Raw genomic sequence first — 26,623 nt, 5'->3', positions numbered from 1 at the left:
CATTAACTCAGCGCAGCTTCCACTAGAGGTCAGCAAAAATTGCCCAATTATACTAAATGATTTGTTTTTGTACCTTTGAAAAGTCAATAAAAGCCACAGAGGATTATCCCACATAGTGTACAGTGGAACATTAGTCTGTCACATTTTCTAACCGTGATAAATAACGGCAAAACTATTTATCCCCTTGAGATGCTCAACAACCTGGGCAGAGTGGAAATTCGCTTACCGCACATCCTGGGGACAGAGGAGCTTTTACCTTTGCTGCCCTTTTAAGAAAACTGCCGTCACGTTTTTCTTGGAAAGTCATATTTCTAACTCACGAGCCAGACATGCAAAAGCCACTTGCTGTGAACAAGTAGGAAAATGTGACTCATAATCTGAGCAGTGGAAGCAGCAGCAGCAGAATAAAGACATATATCAACCTGTATACACAATTAGGGATGATATATATATATATATATTAATATCTGTTCATGCTAGTAAAATACTACAACAAAATTCAAAACTGTATAGAACAATTTCTTTATATGAACACATTCTTGCATTATAACACATGATACATCTTCTATGAATTGTCAACGTTGTTTTCTCCATTGTCTCAATAGATAAAATCAAAACACTATTCCCTCTTTGCTCATATTCACAGTTTCTCTGAGCATGTGAAGGCAGCATGACAGGTTCACTGTAACCAGCAGATGGCTCTATCCAGATGTACAGAGGAAAAGTGTTCAAACCTTTGGGCCACTTCTTACTTCACTGTAAAGGTTGCCCCTATTGATTTTATGATGTATTGACCCAATGCACGTTGTCCTTTATTTATAAATTAAAGTAAAAAAAAGATCTCCTAATAGAATGAAGCTCTGAAGTAAATAAATATGTCAATGGATATGTAAGTTTGTACTGTGGCATGATATGGCCTGTAAAAAACACAGAGTTTGATAAGGTCAATGTGAATTCATGATGCAAACCTCAAGAGGGACACTGCAGGAATGTTAAAGTCTTTCTTAATGTATTGAGCAAACGTCACAAGCTGAAATGTCAAGCACCGTAAGGCGAAAAAACAACAAGAACGAGTGTTTTTTTTAACGCACAAAACTGCCCTTTATCGTCCAGTGGTGCAGGAATGTGAAGGATGCGGAGTGTCCACCTGATCCGCTGCTGTGCGCCCAGGGGAGGGAGGGTCTCCACCGTTTCCACTCCGGCTGCCATAACACGGCTCAGCTCGGCTCGGCTCGGCTCAGGCGCTATAGTTAGGGGGAGAGGGAGAAGACGACGGGCATCCTCAGGGAGATCTGCCGGAGACATGTTCACCAGGGGAACCTAGACGCGTGTTTTCATCGCCGGCTGCGGTCAGATGATCCGACAACTGCGCGCGGTTTGTTATCCTCAGAAGGAAATAAGAGAAGACGTCGCGGCGAGCAGGGAAGACACAAGCCGACATCATCACCACCACCACCACCACCATCATCATCATCAGCCGCTGCGCCGTGTGAGGCGAGGTCATCACCGCAGAGAACCACGGTAAGAAAAACAACCCGGTACCTTTTCATCCATCTGCGGATTTATGCGTAAAACGCCGACTGGCGTGTGTCTGGTTATTTACCAGTGCAGCCTCCTTTTTGTTTTTTTATTAAACACCCCTCTCATTGCAGCTCTGATGCATTATGCTCCATGTACCTTATAATAAACACACCGCATTGTAATTCACTAAGAAATTACGCGTTTGCTCCAACACCGTCAGGAGACGCAGGCCAACAGGGATTTTTACATCATGGGTATTTGTATTCCGCCCACGCCGCCTCTCCTCCACACAGACAACATGGAACATACCCGTAAATATGGGTTAGTGGAGCAAATCCTCACGCCCTGCGACCACCGGCGTGCCCCATGTGATGCCCGCCCCCCTTTAATCGATACTTGTGTTTTACATTTACAGCAGAGCCATGTGAGAAATGGGTGTTGTTTTTTTAAAATCTAGATCGGTTTGAATGGGCGCATCGAGCATGCAGCATCCTCACCGGTCTAGACTGAGGATGCTACACGTAGTATACATGTCGTAGTAGACAGGGGCCTGTAGGATGCACACGACAGCAGCCATGCTGGATGCTTCAGCAGCGTCAGGTAACACCTGAGAGCTAATGCAAAGGCATGTTGGAGTTTTAGTGTCAAAATAAAACATCTTCAGAACACATCATCTCTTAGTTTTTCTGTATATTTGCACCATTTCCCAATGTGGCACAAATACTGACACGTCAATATGGAGCACATGAGCAAACATACATGAATTATAAATGTCCCTCATTCACAATAACTCAACCTTCACTTCCCTCCCCGATTGGATGCCCTAATAAAAGCTGGTTGTTAATTTTAGAATTACTTCATGCTCCTGGTGTGTCGTCTGAATACCAGGCGACGTAGCCCACATCTCTGTCGCCCTGGGAATACGAGAGCTATAGATAGACGCAAAGATTAATTTCCTCATGATGACTTTTCAATATCCTAAGGTGAGAATTATGCTCATTGTTTTAAATACACACACACACACACACACACACACACACACACACACACACACACACACACTGGCCTGTTTTTAACTGCTTTAGCCAAATCTGTGACTGTTGGCTGCTGTGAGTGTTATACATTGATATGACACATTGATGTGACAGTGTGTGTAGGCAGACATTAGTTATTGTTGAGTCAACATGACTTCTCTGATTACACTCGTGAGATCGCCCATGTGCTGGAGGGGTAATTCACAGGTTGCCATAGATGATGGATGGTGATGGTCATAAATGCGAATTCAATACTTCAATTCAAGTGTAAACATCTGGGCTGAGAGAAGAACTGAGGAAAAAGCCAACGAGGGAGAAGAGGGAGTGGAGGTAGAAGATAAAGTATAGGTCAGTGTGAGCATATTAATGTGCCTCACAATATTCTAACATCTAATTTGTCATGTGATGGCTCTGGAATCCATTTTGTTTCACGTTTAAGACTAGAATGTCAAAGGCCAAACCCCAAAAGTCCCTCATGAAACCACCTTTAAATTCACTACATCTGGTTTACCATTTTATTTTGTATTATCTTGATTAAACTCTTTAATCATGACTTGGACCTTTAGTCATTTGCGCTACTCAGAGTTTAACCTAGCCATCTTTTGTTTTCATTAGAGTTTCTGGGTGCTTACCTTTCATAATTCGCTGATTCGAACTCTCTGACCTTTGTCACAGTTGCCATCTTTACCTGCCATTTCTACTGGACATCATTGAAACAAGCGATCACCATCACAGATAAAGACTTTGTTAAAGTGTATGGATCGTCTGCATGTACCCACTGAGTGCCATAAGCTGTTTGGTGAAACAAAAGGAAACATTATGAAACACTTGATTGCACTGCAGTCTGGCTGGCTGTCTCTGCAGTGTTGATTATGATGAAGTGTGTTGGATGTAAATGAGTGCGCTCCTTGTGTATGCAGCTGGATGTAGGCCAGGCTCTGCTAGAAACACTCAGTCACTGCATCCACACATTTTAATGAAGAACCGTCCACTTCACTGTCACAACCACATTTAGAAAAAAAGAGTTTCTTATTTCACATTTAACCTCTGACTCTGAGTCTGGCTCCTGTTTGACATATATCATTAACACATCTATTTCAAACTCAGCTGCAGGCTGCCCACGGTCAGTGGCTCTTCAGTCGACCATGACTTGTGGTGCTCATGTTGTCGCCCTGGGGGAAGAAAGCGAGTGTCCATTTTAATGTCGGCTAATGCACTTAAACAGATAGAGATGTTTCAGGCGACACTCGTGGTGAAGCAGTCACAGGAAGTAAAACTGAACAGAACCATACACACGCTGGCCCTGAAAGATCAACACACTACCATTTAAGAAAACTCGTGCAAATAGACACAATATATGCAAACAGACAAATCACCTTCATCAATTTGACAACACATGCGTGGCAAATAGAAAACGCCCTGCAAATACTCATAACACAACCAAATACTCACAATACTTAAATCGTCACAACACAACTGTGGCGGTGGCTCAGACAGCAGCTCCAGGTGAACCAGGGACAGTTGATTGGCACAGCTGAGAGTAGTTGGCCAATTAACTCTCTGGATTCAAAAGGCAGCAGCAGAGATGCCACACAGATGAGGACAGACACAGACACACATGAAGACACACATGAAGACACACATGAAGACAATCATGCAGAGACTGGAGAGAGCTGAGCCAAGAAGCCAGCAGAAGATTCTGGCCAATTTAAGTTGAGTTTTTGAATTTATGGGAGACCCTGGTGCCAATTGCCACAACAACCAAATCCACACAACACAAATACTGTCAACAGAACCAAATACTCACAATACATAAATACTCACAACACAACCAAATATCTTGCACTAAACAAAACCTTGCAACACATACTCACAACTCGTGTTGTGAGTATGTGGATGTGTTGTGAGTACGTTGCTGTTGTTATGAGTACTTGGATTTGTTGTGAGTATCTGGATGTGTTGTGAGTTGTGAGTAAGTATGTTATGGTTATGACTGAACTGCATTGGTTCTGTCAGTGTTTTTATCACTTTTACTGGACTCTGGTGAAAGGAGCTAACTTGTTATCCTGGGTCGAGCCGAGTGTTGAAGCTGTGATTGCGATGCTTATTAACTTGTGTCCCTGGTTTCACCTTTACTCTGCCCCAGAAGTGTCATTTACAGAGTTCTCAAACCTGAAGCTGGGGATTACTCTGCTCATCCTCTGATATTAAGCCATAAAAAAGTAATATATCTCAGCTGTTAGAGCCAAAGCATTGATGTTTGAGGCCCAGGTCCCGACCAGTCAGTCATAGTTCAGGATTCATGTGAGCAGGGAGTTATATGAAGTCTCAAACTGGCTCCTCTTTGCAGGAGCACTGAGGGAGAAACATCTGTTAGTGTATTTTGTCAAAGACACAACTCTTTATCTTGCTTTTTGACTGCTGTTGCCCTTTCTGCACTTTCTCTGCAACCGGATTTACAACCATACAGACACCCACCATCGTCTGAACCGGCGTGCAAGTGTGAAATTAGATTTTCTGAGCCGACTGTCGAAAGTACAGTCTCGACTCGCTCTCGACACTGAGCTTTATGAATGGTTACTGCACCCGTCTGCTCTCTGAAGACCTGGTTTACCCCCATTATGAATAAAAGTGTGGATTCATCATATCAGGAAACAACGTGAGACTCCGGGGTAAAAAACATCAATATTGGATTTGTGTGTCAGGATGCCAACATGCGAGTGGAGTAAAAAACTTTTTTTTTTTTTTATTGAATTCACTGAATATGTGGGGTTTGTGAATCGCACACATATGATTTGTGCATATATTTTGACCACAGTTAAAACAATAACAATAGCATATTTAACTCGTATTCAATTATTAACGGTGATAATAGATAAAAGAAATGGCATTACAGTCGTGCTTAGCTGCTGTCCTGTGTTGCCTGTTTGGGTATGAATTAATGATCGAACCACAGAGTGCTGGGTGATGACTGCACTGCCGTAAAACTTTAATGATCTGCATGTTTCCCCTCTTAGTCAATGGGCAGAGTGGCACAGAAAGGAAGTGCCTGTGCCTGCAGTAATCGTATGTGCCGTGAGCACGTCTCCGTCTCCTTTGGCCCGAGTGTGCAGAACAATGCTCTGTGTGAAAAGATGAAGACGGTTTCATAAATGTCTCCCACAGGACTTTTAGGCAAGTGAAATACGGTATGAATAACTTAACGTATTTTATACATTTTTTATACCCATTATCATTTAGCTCGGGCTTTTTAAAATTAATAATAATATATCATGACTAGCCTAGTTCTCGTATTGTCACTTCAGTAAGGCACATTACCTATTTTATCTATTATTAATATCTTTGTATCGGTGCTTAACTGAACTTTTCTTAAACCCACTGTATAACAACGCTGCTCCTTTAAAGAACAGCCACAGTGTGTAAGAAGGCAGCGAGTTCCACTTGGGAACTGAAACAGGCTCAGATCCGGAGATCCCTGCTAATATTACCATTTCTGCCTGGTCGCTCCTTCGCTCATCTTTGATTGACAGGTTCAGTGACGAGATTTACGTTTGTGGGCCAGGTCAAAGGTCACCCGAGCTGTGTAGAGAGAGATTTTTTTTCTCCATAAAGGTTTTCAGCTTGACCTTTTTTTAGCATCGCCACATTTACCACATCCACATATAGAATTAATGAGCCGGAGAGAGACTTTAATATATAAATATACAATACGAGGGCTGGTTACAGATGATTTAGAGTAAATGTAGACTTCTCTTAAAGCAATGCTATGTCACTTTTACTGAGCAACAGCGACCTCTGCAGCTAAATGTGGGGACAAATTGTGCTTTTTAGTGATAGAGCGGTTTTCTTATCGAGAAAATCAAACCCTATCAACATTTTGAGCGGACATCTGACTTCCTAGTCCCTCACACTGAACTATAACAACTAAACGATGGATATTACCCATGATCCCATGCTTCCTGAACCAGACGAGCTGCCACTGTAACAAATACACCAAACACTGTTCTTGATGTTCTTAATTTACTCATAGTTTCTGATCTACAGCTCAGCATTACTCTTGTAAGTTACACACTTCTCATATAAAGTATATAGTGTTTCTTTAAAGGTTCAGTGTGCAGGATTTAGTAGCATCTAGTGGTGAAACCTCATATTGCAGGCAACTGAGTATCCCCACACTAACACATATTGATAAGTGTTGTTTCAAAGGTATTAACTAGATTTTCCTGCCTTTAGTGATAATGAAATCTCTTCTGGCTTATGGACTAAACTTGACTTTTGTTTCTTATAATGGAAAAAGTGTAATTTGTGTCTTAGTTGTCCCCCCCAACTTTATGAAAGTAAACTAAATCATATAAAGGACTGTTTGACCAGATTTACAGTTCTCAGGTTAAAGTAGGTGCCTTTTAATGGCAATTATTTTTGCAAAATTAGGAAAAGTTGAGCAGTTCAGGGGGGGAGAGAGGTGTTTTCCATACCTCGTCCGTTCATGTCCCTCGCCACAGCTCAGACTGAGGCCTCATCCAGCCGGGTCCGGTGACTCATTCACCTCCTCTGCTCTCTGCTCGGCTGCGTCACGCCGGCCAAGTGTTAACAATATGGCTTTGTGTCTCACACACCTGTGGGCAGCGGGGCTCTGGGAGAGTGGGAGTGAGTGGGCAAGAGGAGCGTGCTTTCCTTCCCAGACTCAAGCTCGACGATTGAATAACATCACAGTAACGTCTTTGTGTAAATAGTGAGGAATTAATTCCAGCATAGTTTATGTGGTGTCCATGTCGCACTCGAGGACGGATTAAGGGCCGTGGGCGGCTGTAACTTTAATTTGGAAGAACAGTTTGTGAACACCACTCTCGTGCTTTTACAGTTATTAGATTTGAAGATCATTCTTGCCTTGGCACACACACGAGGAGCTCACACACATATTTTAATTTGGTACAAATTAGTTTTGCATGGTTGAAGATAAATAGCTTGTTAATGTTTTTGCTGTGCTACAGTGGATTCTGTGAGTTGCAGCAGAGGAGAGAACGAAGCAGTAAACAGACATCGGGCATGTACAGCACAAACATTACATTGACTTACATTGAGATCCTGGAGATTAACTCTTACCTTAAACAGTTACTTGCCTAACACTAACCCTAATTTAAACCAAACCTGAACCTAATCCTAACCTTAATTTAACTTTAAAACATGTCTTTAAATGTAATGATTTACGTTATGGGAATTTGCTCTTTGGCCCCATAATGTTATGATAATATATGAGTAATACCTGGACCACACACACACACACACACACACACACACACACACACACACAGACACACTAACTCAGCGTATTAATTGCAGTCCATAGTCGTACTCTAAAGACAAACCATGCACAGATGCATACTCCCACACACTCCACTTCTCTGTTGTTGAGTATTACCACATTTCAAGCTCGTCTGTCTCAGTAACATGTAGAGTTGCTTTGGATTTTAGTTCAACCAATGTTTTTTGCTTTATTTTTGCAGGTTCTTATGATCCCTCTGTGCCTTGATCCCAATCTGAAGCCCCCACACGCCTCAGAACGACCTCAGTCACCGCCACTAACCTCAAGTCATCTCCTTATCTCGCACTTTTATCGAATCCCTCGGAGAGGATGTGAGTAAGAGAATGCCTGCGGGTAGAAAACCCCAGTAAATCCAATACAGTCAAGGAAGTGGTGTCACGTGGATGCTATGGACTGAGGGGGTCAACTGAAACCAGATCTCCCTGGCTTTACTTGGAAATGTAAGTCTTTTAATAATCCATCTGACCACAGTCTGTCTCAGGGAATCAATTGCTATTCATTCCATTAATGGGAATAATCCAATAATTACAGTGTCTGCTTTCTGGGTGAGACTAATTGGATTTCACATCATTTCTTCCCATTGATTATTTTGACCTTTAACCGAGCAGCAGTTTGAGAAGATGAGCTACAGATACAGTAGCATCCTCCACAGTATCGTGTCTCTTTGACAGGAGGTTTTCTCTATATGATGCTTTGTAAGAATCTTGTATTTTTTTTTGAAAGACAGCGTTGTTGCAAAGCCTCTGTTTTGGAAGATATAGCAGTGACTTAACAGACAGTGCAGCTTCATCCTCTTTACTGCGTCTGTGTACCAAGGATGTCTTCCATTATGGCTGTTATCTCTGAACCCACAATCTAGACATTTATCTCCTCAGGCTCCCCTCCTTCCTCCTCTCCTCCCCTCTCATCCCTCTCATCTCTGCTCTCCTCGTTTCTTTGCTGCCACACTCAACTGACATGTGTTTGTGCTCTCGTTCCATCCTTCTCCTCGGCACTTGACAATGGAAGCGGTGGCTCTTTCTGGTATTCTTTCTTTTTTTTTTTTGCTCTCTTTGTTCCTCCTCTCTTTGGAAACAACAAAAAAAAATGTAACTTTTATCTCTCTGCGTACAAGACATGCCATCCATTCCGTGCCGAGCACAAAATGTGGATCTGTCTTTGAAGCTGTATTGATCTGGGGGAAAACTGAGACAGGATTGGATGCTGTTATCTTTCTAATACACTGTTTTTGTATTTTATATCCAATTTTATCATTTCAACCACCTCTATAAACACAGAATTCTTTATCTTTATTCTAAAGCAAAATGCTACCCGGCAGTATAAAGGCCATCCATATTGTTAACAGTATTCTTTGTGTGTCGCTGGTGTTTGTCACACATACACAGCAGTGTAGCTCCAGATCAGATCAGGATCCATAGTTCAACATGCATTACATGTGGCAAATATCCGTGAATGCTTGAATACACAGTGTCACTGATGGAACATGTTGAATAATTTAGAAATCATGCATTTTTCAAATGAGTGATTTCAATTGCAGGGAGCTTTTAGCAGGGTCGGGTCAGAGGTTTTGTTTACGTGCCATACGTCATATTTCAGTCGCTGTGCAATGGGAGACGTGTGGTGTGGTGGAGCGACAGTATACAATTTGGTTAAGTGTTCATGGAATAGGGTTGTCGGTCAGATGGTTCACCACTTTGGTCCTGATGGAAATATCTGTATAGACAATGGACTGATTGCAGACACACTGAACTAAAGTACTGAACATGGTAAATACAGTATATCCACTAACAGGTTCTATGGGTCCATTGAATGCTGGAATTTACTACATGCATCCATAATAATAATGTGAATCAGCAATGTAAGTGCAGATTTTATTTAGGGTTGAGCTCAATTTCTTTCATGGAATGACACGTCACATAAAGTACCAATGGAAATCAGGTATATGATTGAACGTGTTTTCAGGTTTTTCACTACTTTACAGATTTTAATATGACATATAAAAACCTTAATGTCAGCTGATCATCTTATAGTCAGCCGATTCCCATTGGAAAATCATCTTGTCATTGCTTTACCCACGTTTTCTCCGCCCTGTGATACGATGGCGACCTGTGCAGGGTGTCTGGCCCGATGTCAACTGGGATTGGCTCCGGCCCCCCCCGTGAGATAAGCAAAAAAGATAAGCAGTATAGATAATCTGTGGACGGATAAAATGTGCATGTCATTCCTTATTTAAATGAGGTTTAACTAAGGTCGGGAGCTCAGCAGGGAGGTATAATGCTCGTGCTGTGATTTAAATATTCAAAACGATGTAGCGGTGTTTGCATGGGGACGTGTTTGCGTTGTTTCAAACTGTGATATTTACGTTGAAGCTGAGGAAAATCTGCCTTCCGGTTACATCCTGCCACATGTTTCATGATGGGATGAAACCTTCCCCTGCGCAGCTTTAGTTTGAATTAATGATAAAGACGAGAGAACAGGCTGCAGGTTCGCCACAAGGAGAAGACACGTTTCTTTGGTTTGGCGTTTCTATTTCTGATGTCAGTTTTCTTTGAGGCTCGATTTCAGGTTGTTCGCGTGTGAGCCGCGGTGAGGGAGACGTTCAGCGTGAGGCAGAACAGATTCATTTTCGGGTGCTGTGACTCCTGGGATTGGAAGTCTGCAGTGAGTTTATCTCACTGAGGCTTTTTTTTTTTTTTTTCACTGAGGGAGGGTTAGGTTTCACGCGCAGAGCTTCATCATCTCCGTTCGTAATGTTAGCGTTACGTCATGCGCGAATGGGGCTGATGTGCTTCTGCACTCCAGACTCAAGTGATGCAGGATAATTTAATTTACTAGGAACATTTATGTCAAGCAGGTGCTGGGGGTTGAGGTAAGCACACTGATGTTAGTATTTCATTAAAACAGAAAGAGAAGCAGGGACCTGGAATGAATGATGCAATAGCTGGTGGGGATGGCGAGGCCAATTATACCAAAGCATCTTTTCCTTGTTTGGAACGGGTCTCTGCAGCAACTCATCTTTCATATGAAGGTCGGATGATGTCACATGCTAATTAAGTTATATAAATAGTGTAAAGTAAGTGGCATGAATAATGAGGTCAAAATGAGTCATGGCTGCTTAAATGAAGAGGAATGTGGACTTTTCAAGAAGAATCCAGAGGATAAAAAAAACTAAATCGTCACACAAATCAGCGATTTAATGAGCGACAGCAGCTGAAGTCGTGTCCTCGCCGTGACTCGGCAGGTTTCTCACTTTTTAAGGCCTCTGAGTTTGAACTGAAGATGTAAAAACTGTGTTTACTATCAAGGACTTCTGATGCTTTGTTTGTGTAGGATGACACTGAAAAGCTTTTCAGTGTCATTAACAACCTTGAATTTGCTGCCAAATATTTTTAGCAGCAAAACAGCAGCTCTGGCTCTGGACACTTGACCTCAGAAAATGAGTTGATAAGTGACAGTATAGTGTAATAAGATGTCTGATATTTATACTGTATCAACACATAAGACTCAGTTCTATATATTTCTCTTTTCCAGTTTCTTTTTTGTTTTGTTTTTTAGTTTGTTAGTAAGCAAGATTACGCAAAACATAACCTGGTGGAAGGATGTGGTGCGATGTGGGAAGAACCCTTTAAATTTAGGTGCGGATCTGGATCGGGGGGCAGATGTTTTTGTTTTTTAATTCGTTGATTTCAATAATTCATGGATCTTTGTCAGGCTTGTTTAGGGGACTGATATTTATGAATGTGTGGAATTTTATGCAGATTCAAATAAAAAATTTAGATTTAGCGAATCTAAATGTGGTTTCACAAGGGGACTGTTTCACCTTGACAGATGTGCGCTCTACTGAGTGCCATTCAGTGCAGTCACTTATAGTGGTGGCACATTCAACACATTTTTCATTTCACTCCTTTGATTTCCTAGATATATACGCTGTACATACTGCAGCTATTGCCAGGAGATGACAGATTTGCAGTGGCCCGTGCAGTGACCCGTGCGCACAGCGTGCCTTGCAGCACGGAGCCACAGGATGGGTCAGAGTGAGTGGATGTGACTCGCACAGTGGGGTAGAGCGGGGAACAGGTGCCGACGCTGTCAGCTTGTTAGCACCGGACACAGAATTGGCGCCTCCGACAGAGTGAGGCCCATATGCAACACATAGCCTTTGGCTGCGGGACGTATGTACAGGAATGCATACATGTGAAATGAGTAAAGGCCGGTGTGTGTGTGTGTGTGTGTGTGTGTGTGTGTGTGTGTGTGTGTGTGTGTGTGTGTGTGTGTGTGTGTGTGTGTGTGTGTGTGTGTGTGTTTTGCTGTCTTGTGTATTTTGATATTGCTCATCACTATGATTCCTGGATAGTAAGGGTAAGGAGTATTTGAATTGTAGACTTGAAATATAGGCATAGGACATGAATATGAGGGCGTTTTAGTGCACCAATGTGTAGCACTGCTGCATTGAGAGTCTCTATAATGAGCAGAGAACAGAGCTCCTAATTTGTTGTTTTAATGTTACTTTATGAGTTTTGACATGAATTTGGTTTTTGAGCACATTATTAGAGGATTATTATGTAGCTCTGCCTTCTACAAAAGCTGTGGGAGATATAGTTATGTGAAACCCCCTGGGGTTGTGTGCAAGACATTCTCTGAAAGATCACAAATTAGGCCCCTAGATGACCCATTTCTGGAAGAGCTAAATTGACACAATGAATTATTCCATCCAGTCTCATGGCCTCCATAACGAGTAGGGAACTTAGAACAGAGGATGAATTAGGGCACTCAATTCTTGCTCCTCTCGTTTATTCCATCAAAGCCATTTAGACAGATCTGCCCCGTTCGCCCAATTTATTCTGTGATTTCTCACCCTCTCATTTGGAGAACGAGGAGGGAGGAGATGGATGTGAGTTTGGAGAAATGGGCTGCTACATTTTTTGGAGATAATAAGACACAAGGATAATGTGTCGGAATCAATTTAATTCTGGTGCAGTCGAGAGGAAGTTGTCACGGGCCTTCCTTTTGGAAAGTCGCTCCCAGAGCTTCGCCCCCAAATAAATCAGCAGTGGCTCCCAGCAATGAAATAGAACAGAGGGAGAGTGTGAATGTGGTTTAGAATAAAATGATGGTTCACTGCAGAGGGATGGAAAGAGGGAGGTGTTTTAATGAAGGGACAAAAAAAGAAGAAGCTGAGATTTAAGATGACAAGTTCTCCCCGTGTCTGCGAAGGTTTTCTGTGGATACTCCGGCTTCCTCCCACAGTCCAGAGCCATGCAGATTGGGTTTGGTTAATTGGAGACTCGAACTGACCGTGTGCTTGTTTGTCAGTGTATGTTGACCTTGCGATACACCGGGGACTGGCCGGTAGTAACCCCACCTCTCAACCACTGTCAGCTCCCACTTAGCAAAATTGTTTTGGCCCCAACTTGGCCCACATCCTTTATCCGGCCCACATCTCACATCTGGCCTACATACCTTACGGACTGCCGGCACTTAGGCGGTTTGCCAGATCTGGGCCACAAGTAAAGCCATAGCAATTCCCCATGTCAACCAAAGGTGTCCTGGATTAAGTTTGTGCTATTTTCACCATATTTACCACATGGGCCACTTTAAATTCACATCCAGATTACACTTTACCTAGACGCTGCATGTTTTTCCGTCCATTTTGTCCGGGCTACAAGAAGACTAGAGGTGTCCCACATCCCTATGCTATCTGAGCCGTGATTGGTTCTAGCTCCACACACGATCCTCAAAAGGATAAGCGCTATAGATGATGGTTGGATGGATGAAATAAAAGGAAACAACACCATCTGCTCTTCTTCACATACCCGACAGTACAACCTATATACATATGTTTCCACAGCACCTTGAGTTAACCTTGTTGAACAGTATCACTATTCCGTTGAAAAGAAAAACGAGATACGTTGTCCACTGTATTTAAAAACAGGCATCACCAGCGTGGATCACCTCTTATTGTCCCTGAGCTCGATGCTCTGCCAGGCCGAACCACATCAAAGTCATCACAGCAAAATGAGACGGCTTCTGACAAAAATACCACTTGAGCTCAACTCCACTGTGAAATCCAGCGGCTCCGTGGGGGATGCGGTTGTGTGTCACCTGCGCGTTAAGGCCTCCTCCCCGGGTTTGATGTCTGAATACCCGGGGTTATTTGATATGCTGCTGCTCTTTCAAGTCGGCCTGACAGGACGAGGCTGCGAGCAGGTTTCCCACAAGGACTTTACCTGCTCAGCAGAGAGAGAGAGAGACACAGACATCACTCTCGAGCCTCATCAAAGCTGAGCGGCTGCTTCCTGCCCTCTGTGAGCCTGCACACATTTCATATTGGTGTGGCGCCTCCTGGTGGAACATGTGAAGAATTACGTGTGTAAAACATCTAGGTAAATTGTTCTGTTTTTCCTCCACAGTGACAATGGTGTTGTTTCTGATCGGGATCTCCATCGCCGTGAATAATTCATCTCATGAGAACCAAACTGCAGGTAATTGTTGCAATATCTAAAAAGCAATTGTACACAAAGGTCAGATGTGAAAGTGAGATCTTAACTTTTGAAAGATGAAATAATTTAATAATTTCCTCGTATCAAATCACATCACATTTTTGGATCAACATCTATTTGCAAAAAATAGTTTTTTTCTTTATATCTTATACAATTCTTATATTTTCTTTATATTTTATAGTTTTTGTATTTGTTAAATTTAGATTTTTTAACAGTCACATTATAACTAGGGGCTGTTTATTTAACTTTTCTGAAGAGAGAAATGTAAAATTTGAATAAATAAATATATCAAACTCTAATGTATTCAGGGGTTTTGATGCTACGTCCTTACTTTGTCTAAAACATCTGATTTCAAGGTAAAACCAAAACATATATATATCTTAAATTCACTCATCATGTTATATCTCAGATTATTTCTCAGTCTGGTGGCTTCAAGAAAGAAAAAGTCCAACACGTAAACCTCCAATTTAACCTTTTTAACCTTTGAACAGAGCCACACTAACAGTCTTGATTCTAAGCTGAGCTAATTGTGTCCTGGCTGTAGTTGCTGACACGAGAGTGGTGTGGTTTGTTTTTATCTAGCTGGCAAGGAAGCAAATAAGGACAAATGTTCCCTATAAATATCATAGTATAAATATAGAAATATGTTTGAATGTATTCTTGGATAAAACTAATGTGATGCATTTGTTTGTTTGTTTTTATCCAGAAAACCCCACCCACCAGGGTGATCATGTGCTCCCCTCCACTCTGGTCATATCCCTGCTTCTCATCATCGTTGTCCTGCTGACGATCTACTGTCTGAGGTGAATAATAAGTCTGCGCATACACAGTCACTTCCTCTATTTCACGGCTTTCTCTCTCTCCCTCTATTTTATAATGTGCGTGTTGAGTGTGTGTGTGTTGGGTCAAGGCATCAGGGCGGGGGTGGTGTGGAGGCAGGCGGCGTGCAGTGGCTTATGGGTAGACAGCTGCACCTCATGTAAGACAGCAAACAAAAAAAACAACTAGGTCAGGTCAGGCCAGGCCACAAACACACAGTCTTTCTTTCAGACGTCAGGTGGCGACATGAGGAGGAACAGCTTTGCCTCTCTCAGATGGTTGATATCAGTTTTGGTATTTGTTCTTTGCCTCAGCTTTGCTTGACGGCTCAGGGTTCTCTAATCTTTGGCTTTTTTTATTTAGAAAGGTCTACATCTTCTCTTTTGTTCATTTCTCTCTCTGTGTCATTACTGCAGGTTCAAAAACCACAGGAAAGCTCTCGTTACCTCGGTGGATAAAAAGATTCCGAATGGCTTCTTGGAGGAACAAGGTACTGCTGTGCTGTACTCAATATAACCGCCGGTGCATGAAAATGTAATGCAGTCTTTTACTTTTTATTCCTTTTTTTATTTGATTTGTAGATTTACACTCTTTATGGACTATAGGAAAAGTTCCACCATCTGGAGTCCGACGTAGCTGGCATGGTTTTGGAATCTCCTTAGCTTTCCCAGCACGTAGGGAGCCATATAAACTTTCACTTCAAGTAAAAAATAAATAAATAAACACAAAGGCCAAATTCTGTTTCAAGCAGCAGCAGCCGCAGCACCACCATGTTTACGACTCAAGAAATCATTTCTGTCTCGTACCCACAGAAGTAGGAAATCTTAATGGCCATCGGGCTTGTTTTTGCAGGTGCTACGAGAGCTTGTAATGTTCTCCATTGGGAGACGTTAGCCGTCTGACCGCCATATATTCTTTGACACGCAGGAGAGCAGACAGTGGTCCTTCTCCCCCGATCTCCCTCGCCATCCAAGAGGTACTTCCCCATCCCGCTGGACTCGCTGGAGGAGGAGTACCGGTTACGCTCGGCAGACGACGGCAAACTCTTCAGAGAAGAGTTCAATGTGAGCCCAGAGTTAGATTTTTTGGACTTTACATTATGTTCTGTACCTGAGTACAATTTGTTTTTTGTCCTGCAAGCACAGAGCAAGAAAACTAGTAATAAAATGTTATGTTAGTCGGCTGTGTACCCGCGGTTTTTATTTTTACCTCACGGGAATTGGGTTCTCTTGTTATAGTCGCTGCCGTGTTACTACCACCATGGGTCCTTTGAGGAGGCGAGCAGAGAGCACAACAGAGAGAAAAACAGATACCCAAACATTTTACCATGTGAGTGAAGATCCATATTCTGAAGCAAACAATATTCATGTGACCTTTAGGCTTCCAGTTTTATCCATCTCTAAATCTAACGGAGAAGGTGATGTGGGCTGAAATGAAAAATAAGAATCGACTTTTTATTTACAGGTTGTTGATTTATATAATTTTTTCCTCTTTTTTCCATAGACGATCATTCAAGAGTGGTGATGAATCATCTCGATGGACATCTGTGCTCTGACTACATAAACGCATCGTACATAGATGTGAGCGTGAATTCAATTTGAGCTTTAAATGCAGATCGGGCTCCGAACAACTGATCACTGATTCTGTATTTTGTTCACTTAGGGTTATAAAGAGAAGAACAAGTTCATTGCAGCACAAGGTGAATGTACATTTTGGCTTGGTTTAGTATTTTTGGGGCAGCTGTGGCTCAGGGGTTAAGGAGGGTTGTCCACTAACCAAAAAGGTCAGCGGATCGATCCCCGGCTCCTCCAGTCTGCATGCCTCATGCTGAACCCCGAATTGACCCTGACATCAGAGTGTGAGAGGAAACAAAAACCTGCAGCAAATAGAAGCGCTGTATGAATGTGTGTGAGAATGTGACTTCTACAGTGTAAAATACACTCCATTTAACATATTTTAAATATTTTTTCTCATGCATATAATTGAGTATATGACTATTAGAATTAATTCTATTCATGATTTTGTTTCAGGCCCAAAACTCGAGACGCTGTCCGACTTCTGGCGGATGATTTGGGAACAGAAAACGACAACGATAGTGATGCTGACGAATCTAAAAGAAAGAAAAGAGGTTCATTTGAGAATATTCTCCTTCTGCAACCCCATCGCGTAGGACGTGTTATACATTGAACTTTGCCCAATCCCCGTGAACCCCTTTTGTATTCTCCCGAACCAAAGTCATAAGCATAATTTATTTGACCCCTTTCCCAGACACCAGGCAGGTCACGCAGCGTGGCATTAAATTTAGCCTCACAGGGACAATCAATTGAGAGCTCAACAGCAGGTTTGATAGGGCAGAATAGAGGCATCGGGGATCAATGGCGGAATAATTGTTGATAAGATCCTGAGAGGCTTCATGATAATTAGTCTGAGAATCTAGTTAATGAGTTGAAACGTTGCCGTGAAGATCGTATTGACTGACAGAGTCGCACAAAGTCCCCGTGATTGCTTTTCAATTGGACTGTGAAATACACAAGTCGCATACACGTTTCTGTGCAAACAATATACGCAGTAATACAACAAGCTCATATGCGTGTTACAGCTGTTGTGTGTTGTTAGAGGCATAGACGCTGTGGGTCCAACAAGGAAAAAGCTTGTCATCGTTGTGATTCTCTCCTCAGGACAAATGTTATCAGTACTGGCCGGAGAAAGGCTGCTGGATGTACGGGAACGTCAGGGTGGCGATGGAGGACGTCACGGTGCTGGTGGACTACACCATCAGGAAGTTCTGTGTTCAGTATGTAAGTAAAACATTTGAATCTGCCAGTGGCGGAGCTAGGATTTTAAGTCCCGGGCCATATGGGGGCCACAATTTGCACTCGGATCAATTGAATATCTAACATCCATGCAGTTGTTCCTTGTTCAAGCACATTGTGAACTTCAAAAAAGCTTAGAAAATAAAATGCTTAACAAATGCTTATATTTATTCTTAGTATTGTAAGTAAGTGATTAGTTTATAAAAAAATATACCAACGTTAAAGGGGCTCCTCAGCCGAGCTCAATGCCCCCCCTGGCCCCGCCCTGGCCCCACCCCCGCCCCTGAAATCTGCATATCAGAACATTAGTGATATTAATGCTTCACTTCCTCAACATAATTATTATTTAAAAACATATAACAGTGTCTCATTTGCTCCAGCATCGACTTTCCTCCCAACACATCAGTGCAAATGTAATCACTGTAATACTGTACAGACGGAACAAGAAAATATTCCCCTAATAAAAGAACTCAAAATTAAATCCAATGTCACTTTTATTTAGACTGAAAATAATAGTCTGTTTTTCCAATATGGTTCTTAATATAGTTCTCATTTGCTATAAACATCTGTTATGATAATAGCGAGATACTTATTAAAAATTTAAATGAAGCAAAGCTGCATTAAGATTGTGCAAAAAAACTAATGTTCCCCATGAGGAAATAAGGACATTTTAGCAAACGGTAATAATATATAAAATATAATGAATAAATGAAAAGCAGAAAATTAAAGAATACACTGCAGGTGATAAACACAGCGTACAATTATCAGTGGGTTGGAGTATTTAATGTACAGTAAACACTGTACAAATCTGCAGTTTTTCCCATCTTGTCGTCTTTACAAGTTTTTACACACAGGCGGTATCATGTGTTTCCCTTCTGGTGATTTCGATTGCCGAGCTCGGTGCCATCTCGGTGCACCGCCGAGCCCTTCAGATTGAAAAATTCACTTTGTTCCGCTCTCCATTTGAAGACGCAGAAGTGCAGAGATCCTCCCCGACTCTCTGCGACTGTGCCGTAGCTCTGCAGCACGAGAACCACAGACCGGCTGCTTTTACATTCTGCTCCCTCTGAACGCAGAGCAACCGAGTGTTCAAGAGAATGAAATTAACGTTCTCCCGGGAGACAGTTCACGAGACGTACGCGGGAGGAAGACGCAAACCGGTACACGTGTTCAATAATTAGACTCTGGTATAGACAACAAAATGACAAATACATCTCGCAGATTGTCTGAGGTTACTTTCCCAGCAGGTGCCAGCGCTTTACTCGACTGGCTCCATACAGAAGGGCACTTGAATGATTGCTGTCTGTGATATTTCTGCGCAGGTATAACCTTTGTGTGTCTGTGCTTCACAGCAGGGCAGCGACGGTCCCCGGGCTCCGCGGCTGGTCACTCAGCTCCACTTCACCAGCTGGCCAGACTTCGGGGTGCCGTTCTCGCCCATAGGCATGCTGAAATTCCTCAAGAAGGTCAAGGCTGTCAATCCGTCCTACGCTGGACCCATTGTTGTGCACTGCAGGTGAGACGCGTAGCATTAAATATAAATATGGTTTACAAGGAGAAATATGAAGCGAATCTGAGTCCATTGCAGAATTGCTGCACAGTCTGCAGAGGAGAGTGCAGAAGCTTTTTTTCTTCTTTACTTCTATTTACCATTTTAGAGGAGGAAACACTTTGGAGGTGATGAATATCTTGTTTTGCAGCAAATATGTGCGTGAAACTGAAATGTGTTGTTTAAATAATTAACAGCTCTAGACTCTTTTAATAGTGCTTGTGCCTGAGGCTCCATTTTTTTAAGATAATAAGAGATTGAAGGTGAAATTCTAAAATTGTATTTAATTTTAAAAGGTAGATTAAACAAGTTAACTTATAGGTGAATTTCATTGTTGGTAAAATGAATACGAAAGAAAGATAAAGTAAAGTTTATTGTAGGTGAACTAAACCATCAGCACATGTATTTCTACCTCTGCCAAGGAGGTTATGTTTTCACCGCTGTCAGTTTGTTGGTTGGTTTGATGGTAAAGTAGATAATACAAAAACATGGATCCAGGAAATTCTTATTTTCTCCATCTTTATCTTTGAACCACAAGGCGTTTTTCAACATTTGTGTTGATTTCACAGAGAATATTTTTAGGGGATTGATATTTATGAGTGCAGATCCAAATAAAACTCTGAATTGAGGGAATTATAAAACGTGATCTCTTCCAGACACGTTCTTTATTGGCTCGCCTGGTATGTGCATTTGTTTGTCGGGTCAATCGTTGTAAAACCCCACTAAAAGAAATCTGCAACTGATTGTAGCAACTGCCGCAACAGGTGCTCGGGGACTGTTGTTCTTGAATGGGGCCCACTGAAGAGACCTGGACGCCCCGCTGTGGAATCCCAGCTCTGTGCTCCCGGAGGTGTCGTCCGCTCAAATGACTCTTGTAAATCTATTAGGACTTTGTTTGGGCTTCGGAGGTGAAGCTCTTTTACACATGCTCCAGGCCCACGTCTATGTTTGGAGTACAGTAGGGATACAACGGCTATACACAAGCAGCGAGACCGCAAAAGCATTTCTCTGCAATTATATCATCGCCGTTTTTTTTTTTTTCTAGGAAGAAAACAGTTTCTTCTATGATGTTGTTGTTATTGCTCTTCGGCCGATATAAAAACAGTGTGTGTGCAAGAGACAGTGAAGACCTTGGGCCTCCTTCTTGTTTGTGCTTCTGCAGTGCCGGGGTGGGGAGGACTGGGACGTTCATTGTCATTGACAGCATGATCGACATGATGCACATGGACCAGAGGGTGGATGTCTTCGGCTCTGTGAGCAGAATACGAGAGCAGCGCTGTCAACTCATCCAGACAGATGTAAGTGTTGACCCTCTTCCGATCTGTTGTTCCTCGCGCTGACAGCTCAACTCGCTGCTCCAGTCGCGGCACAAACAAGCGAGGACACGCGGAAAAAAAACAACCATGTCAGTGTAGGAAATACTTTGGCGGCGAAAGTAGCTGCTTCCACTTCCTCCAGCCGTTGTTCTTTTTTTCCTCCCTCCTCAGATGCAGTACTCCTTCATCTACCAGGCTCTGCTGGAGTACTACCTGTACGGAGACACGGAGCTGGATGTGTGCTCTCTGGAGGGCCATCTGCAGAGGCTTCACAACACCAGGGCGCCCCACGACAGGCTGGGCCTGGAGGAGGAGTTCAGGGTACGAAGAAAGGAGCTCAGTCTTAAACATTTCAGTCAGTAATGAATCGTCCCCATCGGCCTGCGCCCTGCATGGGTATATTTTCATGGAAAACTTGCCCAGGGTGCCGCTCGTGGCAGCAGTAACATAAATAACAATGCTTTGTATCAACTAAAACTTTATATGGCACCACCATCTGCCACGTAGAATTTATTGTAGCTTGGTTAAAATTTCTCATTTTTGTTCCTCACAGTTCCCTAAACACTGAATGAAATTACCCCCTAATGCCTCCTCTTCTTCTCTTTCTCAACCATTAGGACATGTTTTTGTCCAGCGTCTGTCTTTTTACTTGTTAGCATTTTTTAGTTTTTGCCCTGGCATCAAAAGTCTCCCCCGCACAGATGAAAATCAACTTTTTGATCATGTCATTCATCTCGTGTTCTCTCCCCCCCCCCACCCCCGTCAGAAGCTGACCAACGTTCGCATAATGAAGGAGAACATGAGAACTGGGAACCTCCCCGCCAACATGAAGAAGAACCGTGTGCTTCAAATCATCCCGTGTAAGGATCACTCTGAAACGCCGAACACTTTCATAATACATCACATCCGAAGCAACATCAAAGTCTCACACTGCTGGTGATTCCGCGGATGCCGTACACAGATATCTGGCTAATCCGTCCGTGTCTGTGTGATCAATGACATTGAAACAGGGCTTGTATCTTGACTCAAAGTTGCCAGATGAGGGGGTGAAAGCTCGGGTACAACTTTTTACAGGGAAAACTTATATAGGTTGAAGTTTCACTTTGCAGATTTTCCCTCTATCAGCCTCCTCCAACTTTGATTTTATTAGGAAAGTCTTTTTCTTTTTGCAGATGATTTCAACCGAGTAATACTCTCAGTGAAAAGAGGACAGGAGTTCACCGACTACATCAATGCCTCCTTTATTGATGTAAGCACTCCCTCACGACCTCCTGTATAGATTTTTCCCATAGAAGTGTTTATATAAAGCTCATTGTTGCCTTTACAAACAATGCAAAATATTATGTTTGCCGCACTCTCAAGTCTTGTTTACTGGATGATCTGCCCTCCAGGGCTACAGGCAGAAGGACTATTTTATCGCAACCCAGGGCCCCTTGTCTCACACAGTGGAGGACTTCTGGAGGATGGTGTGGGAGTGGAGGTGCCATTCAATCGTTACGCTCACCGAACTCAAAGAGAGGGAGCAGGTACAGTGTGGTACTCGTGCAAAAGTAAAGGCATTTAAGCAGCATCTTTTTGTATCCCGCCGCTTCATTTCCTCGCACACATGTCGCTGTTTTATATTGTTTATGTGGTGAAAATATGAAAAAAAATATAAAGGCTATAAATCTCTCAAATGTACCTCGATTGTTTTTCCATCTGACCCTGCCAAACCAGGAAAAGTGCTTCCAGTATTGGCCATCAGAGGGCAGTGTAACATTTGGAGATTATTCCGTGGAGCTGACTGCTGATACACAGTGTGAAACCTTCACGCTCAAAGACATGGTGCTCACCTACAGACCAGTGCGTAACGTTTTTATTTCAACAATTAAAAAAATCCTTAACACACACGTTTTTAATCAATATATATTCCTGCAGACGAAGCATTTAAAATTGTGGGGAAATTATTTTATTTTATTTTATTTACCATTTTCATCTGGATGTAAATAACTGTACGTTTTTCCATCTCACCAGGAAAAGAAGTCACAGCACGTGCGACACTTCCACTTCCACGGCTGGCCTGAGATCGGGATCCCGGCCGAGGGACGGGGGATGATTGACATCATTGCGGCTGTGCAGAGGCAGCAGCAGCAGTCTGGAAACCGTCCCATAATCGTGCACTGCAGGTGAAGAGCCTCACTTTGACAATCCTGCAGCTTCACACAGACTTTCTATACAGCGTGTTACATTATATATTTGCCCACTCACCTTTCGTTCTCACTGTGCGTTTCTCACCCGATCGCTGCAAACGGAGTGATATTGGAAGGAGTTGCAGTTTTTCCGGACACATTTTTTCTTTTCTACAAATGTCTGTAACAATAAATTCCACATTCTGCCTCAGTAGACCTGGTGTTCTCTGCCTAAACCATTTATGTGATCCCTTATAAAGACTTAGCAGTGAAAGCTTTGATCAGAACCTAGCTTCAGGTGAAGTGATTCTAAAGCAGCATGCCCCTGTGGGATTGATCCAATCCACTGATTCACAGTCAATTAAAACCTCTCAAAGTGAAATCTCCTCTGACTCCCACTATGATTAATCTGATAAGATGAGCTAACGACAGGAAATGGTGTCATCACTCTCTTCTATTCCTTCATCACCACTTGTCTAAGAGGGGCTTTTTAAAGCTTTTTCTCCGCCCCCCGGGAGCGGGGCTAACCCGCTGCAATCCCCAACGTCTCTCTACACTTCTCTTCCAAATCGCTCTCGCTCCCTCTCTCTCTGCCTGTCTTTCTCTCTCCCTCCCGCCATCATTGTAAACATTGACTCAGTCAAACACAGAGCTTCCAAACTGATTAGTGTTAGCGTTTGGATTAGCCTCTCTTTAAGTGGGGATGATTATTAGCACTATTACCCAAAGGTCACCTTTTCTCTGGCAAACTTTTTAATTTGAATGGAAAAAGAATGCGCTGCTCGGATTGCAAGAGTTTAATTGAGGCATAATTGTTTAAGAAATTTGGTTAGAATTAAAAGAAAATCTGCTTTTCTAAATTGCCCTTTTTTCTTTCTCAATAAATCATTGTCAAAGTTACGTCCAGGAGGAGAATTGTGTGTTTGGATTGCTGATGGTTTTTTGTCGTATATATTTCAGTGCCGGTGCAGGTCGGACCGGCACCTTCATCGCCCTCAGTACGATCCTGGAGAGGGTGAAGGCTGAAGGCCTCCTGGACGTCTTTCAGACAGTCAAGAGTTTACGCATGCAGAGACCACACATGGTTCAGACTGTGGTAGGTGGAAAACAACTTAATATCAAACCTGCTGCGCCAGAGCTCTCTGCTTATCCACATTTGTGTTGTTTGGAACCATTTTTCGCACACTAACACTTTTCCTTTTTCACTCTCCCCTTCCAGGAGCAATACGACTACTGCTACAGAGTGGTGCAGGATTTTGTTGACATTTTCTCAGACTACGCCAATTTCAAATAACAGCTGTCAGATATTGTTTAATGTATAATTTGGTTTGACTAACTTATGCAATTTTTTTCTGAATGTTGTTTTCTACCGCCAGCTTTTTTTTTTTTTTACATTTTGCACAGATGTAAAAAACTGTTGTACAATACTGTAATATAATGGAAAACATCTGCGCTTCAGGTGTCTCCTTCAGGAATGGTTCATCTTCAAGTATCATAATGTAAAAAATAGCAAAGAATAATTTTATGAGTGTAAATGCAACGTTGTTAGGGTCAATAAAGTGTGTAAGAGGAAATAGAGGAAATACTCAATTGTGTGTTGTTTATAAACACAATACACAATTGAGTATACTAATGTATTACTCGCTTCCTAATGTGTTGATGTGTTGAAGAATAGGGTATTTATTTCTTCTTTATTATTGACCACAATGCCTTTGGTTTACATGACTTATTATTACATGTATTTTATGCTGCCACTGAAAATATTGGATTGCCATGAAGAAAATAAATTGTGTGTTTGATAAGTCGGATGAGCTGATTAATGCTGAGGGATATCCTGTCTGACATGTGTGGATAATATTTATGATTTAGTTTTTAGCTCTAACAAAAACAAAGAAGTCGTGATATATATCGCTTTCTGTTCGACCTCACTTCTGTCTGTGAATAACTTAACAGCTGCTGCCTGTTGCAATTTTATTCAACTTCACCAACTTTCTTTCTTTTTTTTTTATTTTATTTTGCCTGTGGCAATATTACTTAGTGGATTGGCGCCTGACGCTGCAAAATGCAATTAGCCCACATTGGAACAGGCAGAAAATGATCCATTATGACATGAATCCAATTGTGTCATTCTTACAAAAGTTTTGCAGCCACGTATCAAATCCACGCTTACAAAAATATGATGTGTATATATATATATATATATATTAACAAGCCAACTGTACACTTGCATGTTTGCATACAGCAGTGCCATATTGATTAGAAAACAGCTCTGATCATGAAATACTTGTCACCAAGTGACACAATTGTAATAAGGATAAGCCAGATGTTTATGTTTAATTGAAATATTATAGATGCATTTTTAAAAGGTGTATTGTTTTTGAATGTGGTCTCATGTGTGAGGATCCTTTCATTGTTTGTAAATTCACTCCTCAGAATATTATATTGAAAGCAAATGTACCATAGTTTTAGTTTAGCTTGCAGATGAGTGTAGGAATCTGGGTGTACATGAAGTTGTTGATAATTGATGCAGCTGAACCTTGTTCGTCCACAGGGATGGAGATGAAAAGGACGGAGATGAAAAATGTCTGGGACAGTGAAAAAGTATTGAAATCAAGAACCAGTGCTCCGCCAAAATATGAAATATGCATGCACAGGCATTTGGACATATTTTGACTATGATAGTTAGTCTTAGTTTCATATTTAAACACAAGACCCAACATTTCTGCAAAATCAAAAGCATATATTTTTGCGAGGCTTCTGCTTACATCTTTGTAGAACAGTAAGCGCGGAAGCCTGAAGTTTGGGTGAATAACTTTCTACTGTGTTTCTACTGCCATTATTACAAAAGTCATAAAATGGGTTTATGGCACGCTGATAATTTTGTTTATTTAGTGTACATAAATTCCTGTTGTGGTCATTAATCATCACTAAGGTTTACTGCATTGTCGACATCTTTTAATGTACCGTCATGCTGAAAGAATAAGAAACGGGGATCAGGCAACAGCCAGGCCTCGCAGCCGATGTAACATAAATGCACAAGCATCTTGTTTCAATGATGTTTCTGCCTTTCGAATCTGTATGGGTTTGAACTACTGTTTGTTTGCTAAGAGCTGATACCAATAAATAATAGATGAAGACAAACGTCAGATTCCATCTTAATGTCTCTTTTTTTGTCAACCTCCCACACACGCATTCAATACAAAGATTTTTTTGTATGTATATATATATATATATATTTAATGCTGTTTGAGCTCTGGTGGTGTTGTCAGCATGTCTGAGCACTTAGCCTCCTCCATTAGTGGTATTTTGTGTCCCATTAGTCAGTGAATGTGTCACACCTGCATAGTGGGGATTATAATCCTACCAGCAGCCTTGTACTACACCTATAAAACCCCTCTCTGGCTAATGCACCACATGCTAACAAGGCAAACACTGAGGTGAGTGAGTCCTCGGTGAAGTTCAGCTCAATGCTTATTAAGTTAATAATTACATTTCTTATTAATTACTGTCTGAAATGCTGTTTACTAATCGCTTTATAACCCCTGGTCTGTGAGATGTATGTGTGAGGAGATCATGACTA

At 42.0% G+C, this 26,623-nt stretch overlaps 1 protein-coding gene across 6 annotated transcripts; it reads left to right on the top strand.

The window, feature by feature from the left end:
• The first annotated feature begins 1,112 nt into the window (after nucleotides 1–1,112).
• On the top strand, nucleotides 1,113–26,189 carry LOC118119389 (receptor-type tyrosine-protein phosphatase epsilon). 6 transcript variants are annotated; one of them, XM_035173317.2, is made up of 21 exons: nucleotides 1,113–1,521; nucleotides 8,060–8,318; nucleotides 14,289–14,360; nucleotides 15,085–15,181; nucleotides 15,614–15,687; nucleotides 16,125–16,261; nucleotides 16,436–16,526; nucleotides 16,701–16,777; nucleotides 16,860–16,896; nucleotides 17,228–17,325; nucleotides 17,876–17,995; nucleotides 19,363–19,526; nucleotides 20,722–20,857; nucleotides 21,047–21,196; nucleotides 21,642–21,735; nucleotides 22,048–22,124; nucleotides 22,267–22,425; nucleotides 22,592–22,717; nucleotides 22,889–23,040; nucleotides 24,004–24,139; nucleotides 24,263–26,189. In XM_035173317.2, exons 3-21 carry the CDS (start codon nucleotides 14,294–14,296, stop codon nucleotides 24,335–24,337), a joined length of 2,067 nt encoding a protein of 688 aa, XP_035029208.1. In that variant the 5' UTR covers nucleotides 1,113–1,521; nucleotides 8,060–8,318; nucleotides 14,289–14,293; the 3' UTR covers nucleotides 24,338–26,189. The 6 variants fall into 6 exon arrangements, 5 of the variants coding, with proteins under 5 accessions (XP_035029208.1, XP_035029210.1, XP_035029211.1 ...); XM_035173320.2 differs by having other exon boundaries at nucleotides 1,115–1,521; nucleotides 22,267–22,401; XM_035173319.2 differs by lacking the exon at nucleotides 8,060–8,318.
• Nucleotides 26,190–26,623: the final 434 nt, after the last annotated feature.

The sequence above is a fragment of the Hippoglossus stenolepis genome, chromosome 12 (assembly GCF_022539355.2).
Source record: "Hippoglossus stenolepis isolate QCI-W04-F060 chromosome 12, HSTE1.2, whole genome shotgun sequence".
In the NCBI taxonomy this organism is placed as follows: Eukaryota; Metazoa; Chordata; class Actinopteri; order Pleuronectiformes; family Pleuronectidae; genus Hippoglossus; species Hippoglossus stenolepis.
Note: the sequence above shows the minus strand (reverse complement) of the source record. Positions and strands in the feature narration are given on the sequence as shown.